The sequence below is a fragment of the Garra rufa genome, chromosome 5 (assembly GCF_049309525.1).
Source record: "Garra rufa chromosome 5, GarRuf1.0, whole genome shotgun sequence".
NCBI classification, from domain to species: domain Eukaryota; kingdom Metazoa; phylum Chordata; class Actinopteri; order Cypriniformes; family Cyprinidae; genus Garra; species Garra rufa.
In genome coordinates, this window is record NC_133365.1 from 48,698,762 (window position 1) to 48,710,979 (window position 12,218).

Consider the following 12,218-nt stretch of genomic DNA (forward strand, 5'->3'; position numbering starts at 1 on the left):
GTGATTGTCTAATTGAAGTGGAGCTTGAGCAAATTAAGCCGGACACTTTAGGGGAACTGTTTTACAGCTCTCACGCTAACAGTAGCTAGAATATCCAGCTCGGTCTTACACCGTTTGATTTCTTAGCCGGTGCTGATCCGGCAACGAAAGCCTGTATCGGGACACCGTCCAACTCGCTGTAAATCACCCTTGGTCAGGTAGTTGGAGCACTGGACCTTGGAGCAAAGTGACAAGGGTCGCTGGCTTTCCAGGTCAACCCGGTGGAATGATTAATGGCCGTGGCTGTGCTCTCTCCGTAGCCTAGTGCGTCCCGCTGCTAGCTGTAGCCTGAGGGACAGAGATGTAGTGAGAGTGTCTTAATGCACTGACAGGCTCACCTGTTCTCTCAATGTGTTTATGCGGTAATCTATCAAAATCCCCAGCGAAGCAGTGGCACGGAAGCGTTCCTTTGTTAATTGTACTGAATTATGGATAAGTATAAGTTAAAAGTCGACTAACCTGCAGAGGCAAGCGTTGATATTGATGTATTTTTCTCTCCTTGAAAATGTTTTTAGGAAGTCACTGATTCTAAAAAGTGATAGACATTTAGTAAAGATCTGTCAAGGAAATAAGACCACAAAACCAGTCATATGTAGCACGGGTATATTTGTAGCAAATGCCAACAATACATTGCATGAGTCACAATGTTCTATTTTTTTGTGCCAAAAATCATTACGATATTAAGTAAAGATCATGTTCCATTAAGATATTTTGTAAATGTCCTACCTTAAATATATCAAAACGTAATTTTTGATTAGTAATATGCATTGCTAAGAACATCATCAGAATATTGAGAAAATCCCCTTTAAAGTCCAAATAAGTTTTGTTGTTGTTGTTGTTTGTTTGTTTGGTTTTTTTTGCACCCTCAGATTCCAGATTTTCAGATAATTTTCAGATCTCGGCCGAATATTGTCCTATCATAGCAAACCATACATCAATTGAAACTTATTTATTCAGCTTTCAGACAATGTATTAGCAATAAATAAAAAATAAACAAAACTTTTTTTTTCTTCATTTTTTTGCTTATTTCAGTTATGTCATAAAACTATCGAGCTAAACCAGTAGTAGTACTGGCCATGTTGGGTAAACGTAGGTGAAGAGGAGCAGATGAACCAAATCAACTGAGTGAATCATTTAAGCTACAACCGCTCTAATTGATTCAAATGTATGAGTTCTTTTCATTTCAAGCAATTAGCAAAAAAAAAAAACTCAAATTAACAGAGATATTCTTTTTAATTTTGTTGCAACTTGGTTCACTGTTTTGAAGTGCTCCAGTCGGATTGTGTATTGCAAATCATTTGATTCAGATCATGCCTTCAAATTGCATATCACAAATTGTTTGATTTAGATCAGGAGTTTTGAGTGGGTTCCCAAATCATTCAACTTAGATTTGAGCTTAGCATATTGTGAATCATTTGATTCAGAGCGGGTTCTTGAATCATTCGGTGAATTGAATGATGCGTAAGTTCACTATCCCCTCCCGATCTGCGAGTCCTGATCTAAAATTATGGTTTGCGAATCATCATTCAGATCATGACTTCAGAGCATGGATCACGAATCATTTGATTCAGATCGGAACTTTGCCTATCGCTGATCATTTGATTCAGATTGATTCGTGATTCGCGATCCCCTCCTGATCTGCGAGTCCTGATCTGAAATCTTGGTTGGCGAATCATTATTCAGATCATGACTTGGGAGCATGGATCGTGAATCATTTAATTCAGATCGGAGCTTTGCCTTTTGCTGATCATTTGATTCAGATCGGGACTTCAGAGCGGGTTCTCAAATCATTCCGTGAATTGAATGATTCATGATTCGGGGCCAATCATCATTCAGATCATGACTTCGGAGCATTGATTGTGAATCATTCGATTTAGATCGGAACTTTGCGTATCGCCAATCATTTGATTCCAATCGGGACTTTAAAGCGGGTTCAGAAATCTTTTTTTTTTTTACCATAAACATCAAGCAATAAGTGAGATCTCTGATTGAAGTCCTTGAAAAACCAAGTGTTTAAAGTCCTTAAAAAGTCCTGGAATTTTATTTTACTGTATTTGTACGAACCCTGTTATAAAATACAAAGGCCTTAGATTCAAACTCTGGTAAATACCTAAAGCTCTATGAATTGGAGTGACCAGTGACTGAGTCAATTGTTCCTGTAGACAGTATGCCTGGAGTTGCTTTGGATAAAAAGTGCCTCTTAAAAAATAAATAAGAAACTCAATTCCTTATAGTCATCACAGCATCCATACCAACAGTGATTAAACTGCTGGAGGCCACCATGTTTCTGTACTTTCGATTCTGTACTTGCAGCATCCGGCCGTTATCAGTGGCGGATTACGTGAGCTTTGCAGTCTGCACTCCTATTGCACTTTTCTCAGGCCTTTTTGCAATTACCTCAAACCAACTAGTCTCAAGATGTTTTGTTGGTGGATGTTGGAAGTCATTTCCACTCAAGTTCACACAGTTGCCCCACTGGTGTGTTCATCACATTAACAAAGAACATGATCCACTAATGCTTTCAAACCACAGATTCTAAATACCTATGTCTTCATTATGAACAGCATATTTATAGTGACATTTATAACTCAAGATGTCTGGAGCATGTGTGGTAACTACTAAGCAGACTGAGGTATTTCAGGGTGAGAGTCCTTGGCTGTAAATCCCCACAGAATGATTCATTAATGAAGCAGAAATGCACCATCTTCATATTGCATTAATTTCATCATTTTCCCATCTCTGCATCTCTCTTCCGTCTCTTCTTGTTTGTTTACACCAGTTTTTCATAAGGGATTCTGTCTTAAAGTGTCTTTAAACATCACTGTCAGTGAGTTCACACAGACTAGTGACAGCTGATCAGAGACACATGCTCCCTTCGCTCTCTCTCTCTTTCACTCTCTCTCGTTCTCTCTCGCTATGAATTGTGCATGACTCCGAGGTATTGAACATGTCATACATGTCTAGTGTTTCTCATGGCATGAGCATAAATAATTAAACACTATAGCTGCCAAAGTTAAAACAGTAATGTACAGAAATGTATTCAATGTTGAACTTAAATATACACTGCTGTTCAAAAGTTTGGGATAAGTGAGATTTTTTTACGGAGTTTCTTATGCTCATCAAGGCTGTATTTATTTGATCAAATATACAGAAATGGTAATATTGTGGGGAAAAAAAGCCATTTTTAATATTGGTTTTCTATTTAAATATACTTTCAAATATATTTTATTCCTGTGAAGCAAAGCTGCATTTTCAGCATCATTACTCCAGTCTTATGTGTCACATTTTTGTTTTTAGAAATCATTCTGATATGCTGATTTATTACCAGTGCTGAAACCGTTGTGCTGCTTTATTTTTTTTGGAACTTGTGATACTTTTTTCTTTGATTTAATAAAAAAAGTTAAAAAGAAGTGCATTTATTGAAAATATGAATTTTCTCTACCAATATAAGTCTTTACTATCACTCTTTATCTATTTACCACATCTTTGCTGAAAAAAAAAAACTGACTAGTCTGTATTGTAACAAATCTTATATATATATATATATATATATATATATATACACACACACACACACACACACACACACACACACACACACACACACACACACACACACACACACACACACACACACACACACACACACACACACATACCCTTGACAAATTCTGACTTAAAGTTACTTTTATTCAACCAGCAAGTTTTTTTTTTTTTTTTTTTTTTTTTCCCGGAAATGACACCGGCTTCTCCCAAAATATAATAAGACGATGTACAAGAGGCATCATTGTGGAAAAAATACTTCTCAGCTTTTACTGACATTTGAACAAAAAATGGCATGTCCAAAATTATTCATACCCTTTGCAAACTGTCACAGTCTATGGGAAAATCTAAAGTTCTATACCACTCCAAATAGTCCAAGATGTCCTAAAGTATCCTACTTACCCTGATTAATTGGGAACAGCTGTTTTAATCAACTCAACAGGTGAAAAACAGAAGCTCTCTGCTGTTGGTTTGTGGACGGTCATGGCAAAGACAAAGGAGCTCACTGAGGACCTGCGGCTGCACATTGTGGCTGCTCACAAGTCAGGAAAGGGCTATAAGACCATATCTAAATGTTTTGAAGTTCCATTGGCTACAGTGCAAAGTATTATTAAAAAATACAAGACATTCTGCACTATGAAAAAACTCAAAGGACGTGGTCAGAAGCCAAAGGTGACATCTTTGCTGGCCAGGAGGATAGTGAGAGAGGTACAAAAGAATCACCACCAAGGCCATCTGGATGAATCTGGGCTCTGCTGGTGGCAACATCTCAAGGCAGACAGTCCAACGGACACTGCACACCGCTGGGTTCCACGGACGCAGACCAAGGAGGACACCACTTCTCCAGATAAAGCACACAAAAGCCCACTTGAACCTTTGCAAATGCTGATCTGGACAAAGAAGACGACTTCTGGTCTTCTGTTTTATGGTCAGATGAAACAAAAACCCTGAAACCACCATGAAAAAGGAGCAATACATCAAAATTCTCAACAACAACATCAGGTAGTCTGCAGAGAAATTGGCCTTGGGCACCAGTGGACATTTCAGCATGACAACGACCCAAAACACACAGCAAAAGTGTTGGAAGATATGGTTAGCAGAAAAAAACATTAACTTTTTGCAGTGGCCCAGCCTGAGTCCTGACTTAAATCCAATTGAGAATCTGTGGAGGGAGATAAAAATCAGGGTGATGGCAACAAGACCCTCCAACCTGAAAGAGTTGGAGCCCATCACTAAAAATTAATGGGCAAAAATACCAGTGGAGACATGCAAAATATGGTCGGCAATAATAGGAAGCATTTGATTGCTGTAATAGCCCAAGGCTTTTCTATTGATTATTGAGAAGTGTATGAATAATTTTGGACATGCCACTTTTTGTTCAAATGTAATTTCGGGCTTGACTGTATATGGCTAATTTAGACATTTAATTGTCTGCAGTAATTATGTGGTTTATCGTGCTTTATTTTAATCTCTTCGCAGCCCAAACTAAAACAATGTATATTTTATTTATATCCTATTTGTGACTTCATATACATGAAGATCATCATTTTGGACCTGAGCACAATATTTTACACACCTCAATCTTCTTTAATCTGTCTCCACAGCTCACTCTACAGAGTACCAAATCCAGAGTGGCCTTCTTCCAGGAGCTATAGCCATCCAGACACATTGGACTAGTGTTTGAACATGTGAATGATGTCTTGTTGTGTTTTTATTACATTCCTAACAGGCTGTGACTCATTCTTATATGATCCTAGCACATTCTGATGATGAAGAATGTATATGTAGGTAAAGTTTACATTACACTAAGAGGACCAAAACCTCATGAAATTAGAACTACAGACTGAGAGGAGCTTTTCAAACCACCCCACATTCACATACAAAGTTACACTACGTTACACTGTTTCCTAATGTCCTTTTGTCTGCAGGAGGCCAGAAACCCATTATGAAGACAGTATGGTTAAGCACTGTACACACACTGTGACTACATATATCTCTGCACTGCATCCTTAATTCATCTCTAAAGTTGCACAGCAGATATCTCTGTCTCTCTCGATAAATATGTGTCAGAATAATTGGCTAAAGCAGTGGTATTGCACCCTTGAGCCGTATTAGTTTGAGAGTTTATTTTTTGGGGTCCAGTATGTAGCTGTTTGCTCATTCTTAAAGGCTGAATTAAACCTAATTATGTTACAGTATAAAAGTTTACTTGCTATCCAGAGGATAGTTTAGCACAGGATGTTTTAGGGAAAGAAAACCCTTTGGGATCACACTATTTGGAAGACTATTACACATGAAATATTTGGGATTTTACTGTTTACTCCGCTTGAAGTGTTTTACAATGTTTTAAAATTTTGAATTTATTTTTGAAAATGTGTTTGTGCAAAGGAATAAATGAATGAAAATGATCTTAAATATACTCCTTGGATGTTTTTTTTTTTGTTTTTTTTTGAATGGATTACTGATGTTCATACTTCACTTTGAACATGCCTTTGAACATCTATTTAGTATTACACTTTAGTGTGCAACCCAACCTGCGCTGATTGTGGCACAGGCATGATTGATACCTCAAATCACGTAACTATTATTTTTCAGTGATTAGACGTACAATTTTCACCTGGCAGGTGATAAAACAGGCAGAAAAAACCTGCATTATGGGCATAAACATGGCTCAGGATAAAACCGAACAATGACTTTATCAATAGTCTTGGTTTCAGATATGGGCCATTCCACAAAAAACATATTTAATAAGCATTTTGATATTCTAATTTTAAATGTTTACTAAGATCCTTGAAACCCACAATAATGTTTTAAAAATCTGTAAGCTTAATATATATAAAATTATAATTTATTTTTATGTTTAAGTTTATGATCAGTTAAATATTCCTTTGACCCCCTCTCATAGCTACAAAGTGCAAGTAGATAGGCCCCATCATTTTGAGGTAAATGTGTTCAAAAGTCTGAAAAATCTGTGTGTAACTTCATTGAACGTCACTACCGAACACCTTTTTCTTTCTTTTTTTTTGCAATTAAGCATACATTAAACATTTAGTTTTTATATGTGTACCACTGTTCAGAACTGTGCTAGGTAACCATGTACTGATTAGGTTCAAAAGTATCTAAAATTGTCACTACTGAAACAAACGCTACCAAAACATTTGATGGCATTTCAGTAGTGACATCTTTGTTTTTTTGGGTGTTATCCCCTAAAATGGGACATAAAACATGTCATTGTTTCGGTAGTGACAAAAGGGAGCAAATAATCCTTTATTTGGGGAAAATATTTATATATTTTACTATAGTTATGCAAAAATAAAGTATACTGAATTATCAACTAAGATGTAATAATGTTTTGGTAGTTTTTGGTTCAATGCATATTCAAACTAATGAATCCTTAACTTTGAAATCAGTACGATCAACTTTTTGCATTTACAAAGAAAAATTGGATTCAGAATGCAACAAATAGCATAAATTACACTTGAAATATTGTTAAAAATGTAATTGTTATTGATTTACCTCTGAAAAATATGTAAAAAAAAAATTATTTATAATATAGATGTAAGCAAAATCTCACTGGGTCAATATAACCCTTCTAAAAAAAATATTTATTACCGTTTCGGTAGTAACAAACTTGAAAAGAGAATTTTTCTGAAACTTTCTGAAAATACAATATGAGAATTAATAGCACAATTACTAGCAATGTGTTGGATATTATACAATTTGCATAAATACAATATATTTTTTGTAAAAAGAATGTTTCCAACTCTGGCTTTAGACCATTTCTATAGAATGTTTTTACCATTAATTTTCTCCGTCGGTGTTTTAAAAAATATATTAAATATTAATTAAATTAAAATAGGTTACATTGAAATTGAGGCAGAAAAAAAATCTAAGTAAAACACAAATGGACCATACAAAGTATTATGAAATATGTAACACTGAAAAACAGGTTTATAGCCAAAATAGTCAAATGTATACAAATTTTCTGAGATCGATTTGATTTTTCACGGGAGTGGGTGTTCGTTGGATGGTTGTCATTTCTATGGTAATAACTTCAGAAATTGAGCTGTTTTAAAAATGAAATTGAAATCTGAAGTGACTTCTACGAGGGCATATATCATCACTTTACTTTAGAGATCTTTGTCTGTCTTTCTTGAAAGGTTTGTGCATTATTGTTAAACAATTTCTGTGTGAAGAAAGTGAATGAGACTCCTTTTGATGTTTTTTTTCAGTGTGTTTTATGTGATTTGTGTTTGAAAGGACAGGGATGTTTTGAGAACAGCGATCTCACAGCAGTCTGCTTGGTTTTTCATCTTCCTGAAGAACGTTACGCAAGGTAAATCATAATCAGCCTACAAAAAAATTAACAATTTGTATTTATTACACAAAAGCTGCAACTATCTAATTTGCAGCATTACGGATTAGTCAGTAAATTAGAAATCAGTATGACGATTAATTCATTAGTTTAATAGCTCATTAATCTCAAAGCACGAAATATTGTGGAAATATGCATAGTTTTAATAAATCAAATTTTAATCTACTGAATTTTTTTCCTTATAGCTGTATTTGTTACCAGACAAAACAATGACCATAATTTAGCTGGGCAGATGTCTAAGCAGTTTGCTTCATGTATCATACTCCCCATAATCCTGGTTATCATTATCACAGCCTGAGACACAAACTCTCCATCACTCATCAGTTTCTGCCCTTCCTCAATACAATGTCTGCATGTCTGGACAAGTGACAGCTTGATTGACAGCTGGTTCGAGGCATATTGACAGGCTGTCATGGTCGAGAGAGGGATGTGCCTTAGGAGGTGACCATGTCACTATGCGTCCCATCAGTCCTTGGGGTGGCAGATGGAGGCCTTGGAAGATAAAACTGCATCTGTAGGTGGTACCAAGGTGAAAAGAAGAATGTGGGTGAGAAAATCAGAGGCAGTGATAATCAATGGCAGCTTTTTGCCTTAGGATTTTATTATAGTTTTTTGATTGAGGCTTATTTGGATAACACAACTCAAATGCAATTTGATTGCCCAGACTGTTCTCTAAGGGCAAGCTTTGATCTCAAGACGCCCTGACGTTAAAGGTGAAATGTCTTGTGTTTATTATAAATGCTTTCTTCTATTCCAAGAAGTGTGGTCATGTGAAGTAGTGGACACCTTGACTGATTTGCAAAACTCTACCTGTTCTGCAGAGGACAGCGCCAAGTTGAGTGCAGGTATATCCTTTATTGTATTTTTCAACTTCATCTTCTGGATCTTCATTTGCATTTTTCATATTTCTCGACTAGTTCTTAAAAGGATAGTCCATGTTTAATACAAGTAAAGAAAAGTTAAACTAAATCAACAGTATGTGTGGTGTAATGTTGGTTAGGACAAAAAATTATTTCACCCTGTCCATCGTGGTTCAGAAAAATCTGGATTATAGTGAGGCACTTACATTTGTAAGAGGGCCAATAAATGTAAGGGTTATAATTAATGTTATTTTAATATTAATTGTATACTATTATTGTATTATTGTCTTGATTGGTAACACTTTTTAATAAGGTTCATTAGTTAACATTAGTTAAAATAAACTAAGAATGAACAATACTTCTACAGCATTTATTAATCTTAGTTAATGTTAAGTTCACAAAAATGCACTATGAACTATCAATGAATGACTATTTTTATTAACAAATATTAATAAAGTATTTTTCGTTGTTCTTTCATGTTAGTTAATACATTACCAAATGAAATTTTCAGTTTTAAATTTTATTAACTTTGTGCTTTTATCATTTAATTTTTTTGTATGTCTATTTGTATTTCACATTTTAGTTATTCAACTTAAACTTATTTTAATTGCACTGATATAAAATAAGTGTAGAAATGTTTTACATTCAGAAATTTTTAGTAGATTTCACAAAAAATTACAACAAAATGGCAAATAGCTTTTAATTAACTGTAAAATTTAGAAAGAATTATGTATTTTCTTGTAAATCATACTCCAATAATCTTTGTTTTATTGACAACTTACAATAATTTACATAATATGTATTTTACATTGTAGAAATATTTTTATATTTTTACAATGTAGCAAAGGCAACATTGTAAATATAAAGTTTTAAGATTTTCATCTAATATGTTTTTTTTTATTAAATATAGACTTTTACTCTATTCAAATATTAATTAAAATATTACTTATTTGTACTTTTATTCTAGCTGTATTTCAGTTATTGTTTTTAATAGTTTAAAATAGTATAAAAAATAACATTGCTTATAATTTTATCAAATTGTTTACATTCTTTTGTTGAAAATTTTGTATTATTTGAGACTAAATTGTTCACATTAAATCATGTAAAGACACATATTATCATGTTATCACACATATCTTGTGGCTATACCATATTTTAACATTTATGAATTGGCCTCTTTCAGTTCCAATTGCTTCACTGTAACCCAGAAAAAAAAATATTTATTTATTTTTAATGAAAAAGCATGACAAGTGAAAATGATCTATTTATTTAATGAAAAAAGGGACACGTGGACATTTTAATTTTATTTATTTTTTGGGTAAAGGGTACAATAAAAAGTTGTCACCAGTTTCAACTTAAAAACTTATGTTCATCAGCTGCCTTAACATTTTATGTTAAATCAACTTAAAATACAAGTAATTTCAACTCATAAGTTAAATCATCTTAAGAGTCATTTTAACAAATTGTATTGTCGTAAGTTGAAATTACTTGTAGTTTCAAGTTGATTTAACTTACAAGTTTTAAGGCAGCTGCTGAACTTAAGTTTTTAAGTTGAAGCTGGTGAAATCTTTTTACAGTGTGTCACAAGTTCTGTGTATTTAGCTTAACTTGTATTTTCAATTTTAGTAACCACTTAGCAACTACTAATCATGCCTTATTGGCAACAGCATAGAAAGGCTTATATTACTGTGTTCAAAAGCCTTGTATAACCTTGAAACTTCAAATCTCTCTTCAAACTATTTTTAACTTTCAGTAAAAGGTTTTATCAAGCCAAAAATCCAGCTTCACTTCTCTAGTAATTCTTTCTGGTGCTGCTGGGGGTGCAGCAGAAATTACACACTTCACCTTTAATCTTCCTAAAACGCTATATAAAATATACTTCACCCTTCGTCATTGAGGTATTGTAGTACGGTAGGCTGACTGAATTGCTGATTGGATGTCAGTGCTTGTTTTTCACAGAGCAGGATCTCCATGTTACCTGAGACACTAATGAATGACATTGAGTTCAGTGATTCGTTTCTCTGCTTAAATTGCTTTAATAGGCTTCAGGTGACTTACAAATACCCCTTGACAGGATGGAAGAAAGCAAAGGGAGAGTTTATGTGTGTGTGTGTGTAATTATGCTTTGCCCTCACGTCCATGCAACGCCTGCTTTGTTTTGTATTTGCGTCATTGGAAATAACAGTAGGACATAACTCTTATCTCAAAGGACTGCCTGCAAAAATCACTACCAGCCTTTGAGATGATGATCAGTGGGGAGCATCAAGCCTGAGCGCGTACACTCATACACTCCATAAATTTATGCAAATCAGATCCATGCGACAGAATATGTTTGAATGTGGCGTGTGTTGAAATGTCAGGGGGTGTATAATCAGTTTAGCTCTTTTGTTCTCGCATGCTTTTGGTTTATTGAGCCATTATTCCAAACTATGGTTGAATGCTTGATTCTGATTGGCTGACAGACGTTCCAGAGTGTTGATTAGTGTTCTGAATCTGTTCTGTAATGCTGTAAATTTGTTGACCAAATTACAGTTCTATATCACATTGCTGCGTTCTTTGTGAATTAACAAGAGTGTGACTGTTTACTTGGAAATGTCTATTCCTAACTTGTATAGTTGACTTTTTCTGTGGAACAAAAAAGAAGTGTAGAAACATTGGGAAAATCCAACTCTTATTTTTGTCATACAAGTTTGTAACGACACAAGCTGATCAATCTCTTAATCAGTACCTTGATATTTTTCCTTCTTTTGGAAAGTTTTAGAAATGCTATTGGGGCAAATGACTATAAACTATAAAATATGACTATATACTATTAAAAACTACTAAATTAAAGTACTAAACTATACTATTCACTACTTTACCTATCTATGATGACTTCCACTTCTGAGGACCTTGGAAATGCAAATAACATCTAACTGTAAAGCTGTTTATAAGCAGAACATTTTCTCTGTGTAAGGAAGTAGTTTAAGGGACATGAAAAATGTCTTAAAATGAGTAATTTCACCTGTGGAATGCGGTTACTGTAATATAAGCAGAATTACTGAATCCAGACCTCTGAATTATTGAAAATGAATGCACTCTTGAAGTGTGACTCATGTTGTGGCCTCATTACCACCTGCAGGCTGTGCATTTGTTTTCAATATTTAAATGTTTTGTCGTCAGTTTATTTCTTTATTTATGTTACCTGTCCTCTTGTTTCTGTAGTATATCTGAGATCTGTAAGTCATGAGATCAATGAGACAGCTGTGTGTGATCTGTAGCTGATGTTTACAAAACTTTCATGCAGTGGTCACATACACACTAGCAAGGCTTGCGAGTGACTCTGATGTATTTGCAGAAGTTACTGTGTGTGTGGAGTGATAATGTCTCATTTCACTCACTTGATTTTTTTCGGGCCTTGA

General features: G+C 34.5%; 1 protein-coding gene across 1 annotated transcript in view; it reads left to right on the forward strand.

The window, feature by feature from the left end:
- nf2a (NF2, moesin-ezrin-radixin like (MERLIN) tumor suppressor a) overlaps nucleotides 1–5,964 on the forward strand; it is a 56,470-nt gene extending 50,506 nt beyond the window's left edge. Inside the window, exon 18 of the mRNA XM_073839853.1 lies at nucleotides 5,187–5,964. Within this exon, the coding sequence (XP_073695954.1) occupies nucleotides 5,187–5,237 (51 nt within the window). The 3' untranslated portion in view covers nucleotides 5,238–5,964. The remainder of the gene's footprint in view (nucleotides 1–5,186) is intronic.
- Nucleotides 5,965–12,218: the final 6,254 nt, after the last annotated feature.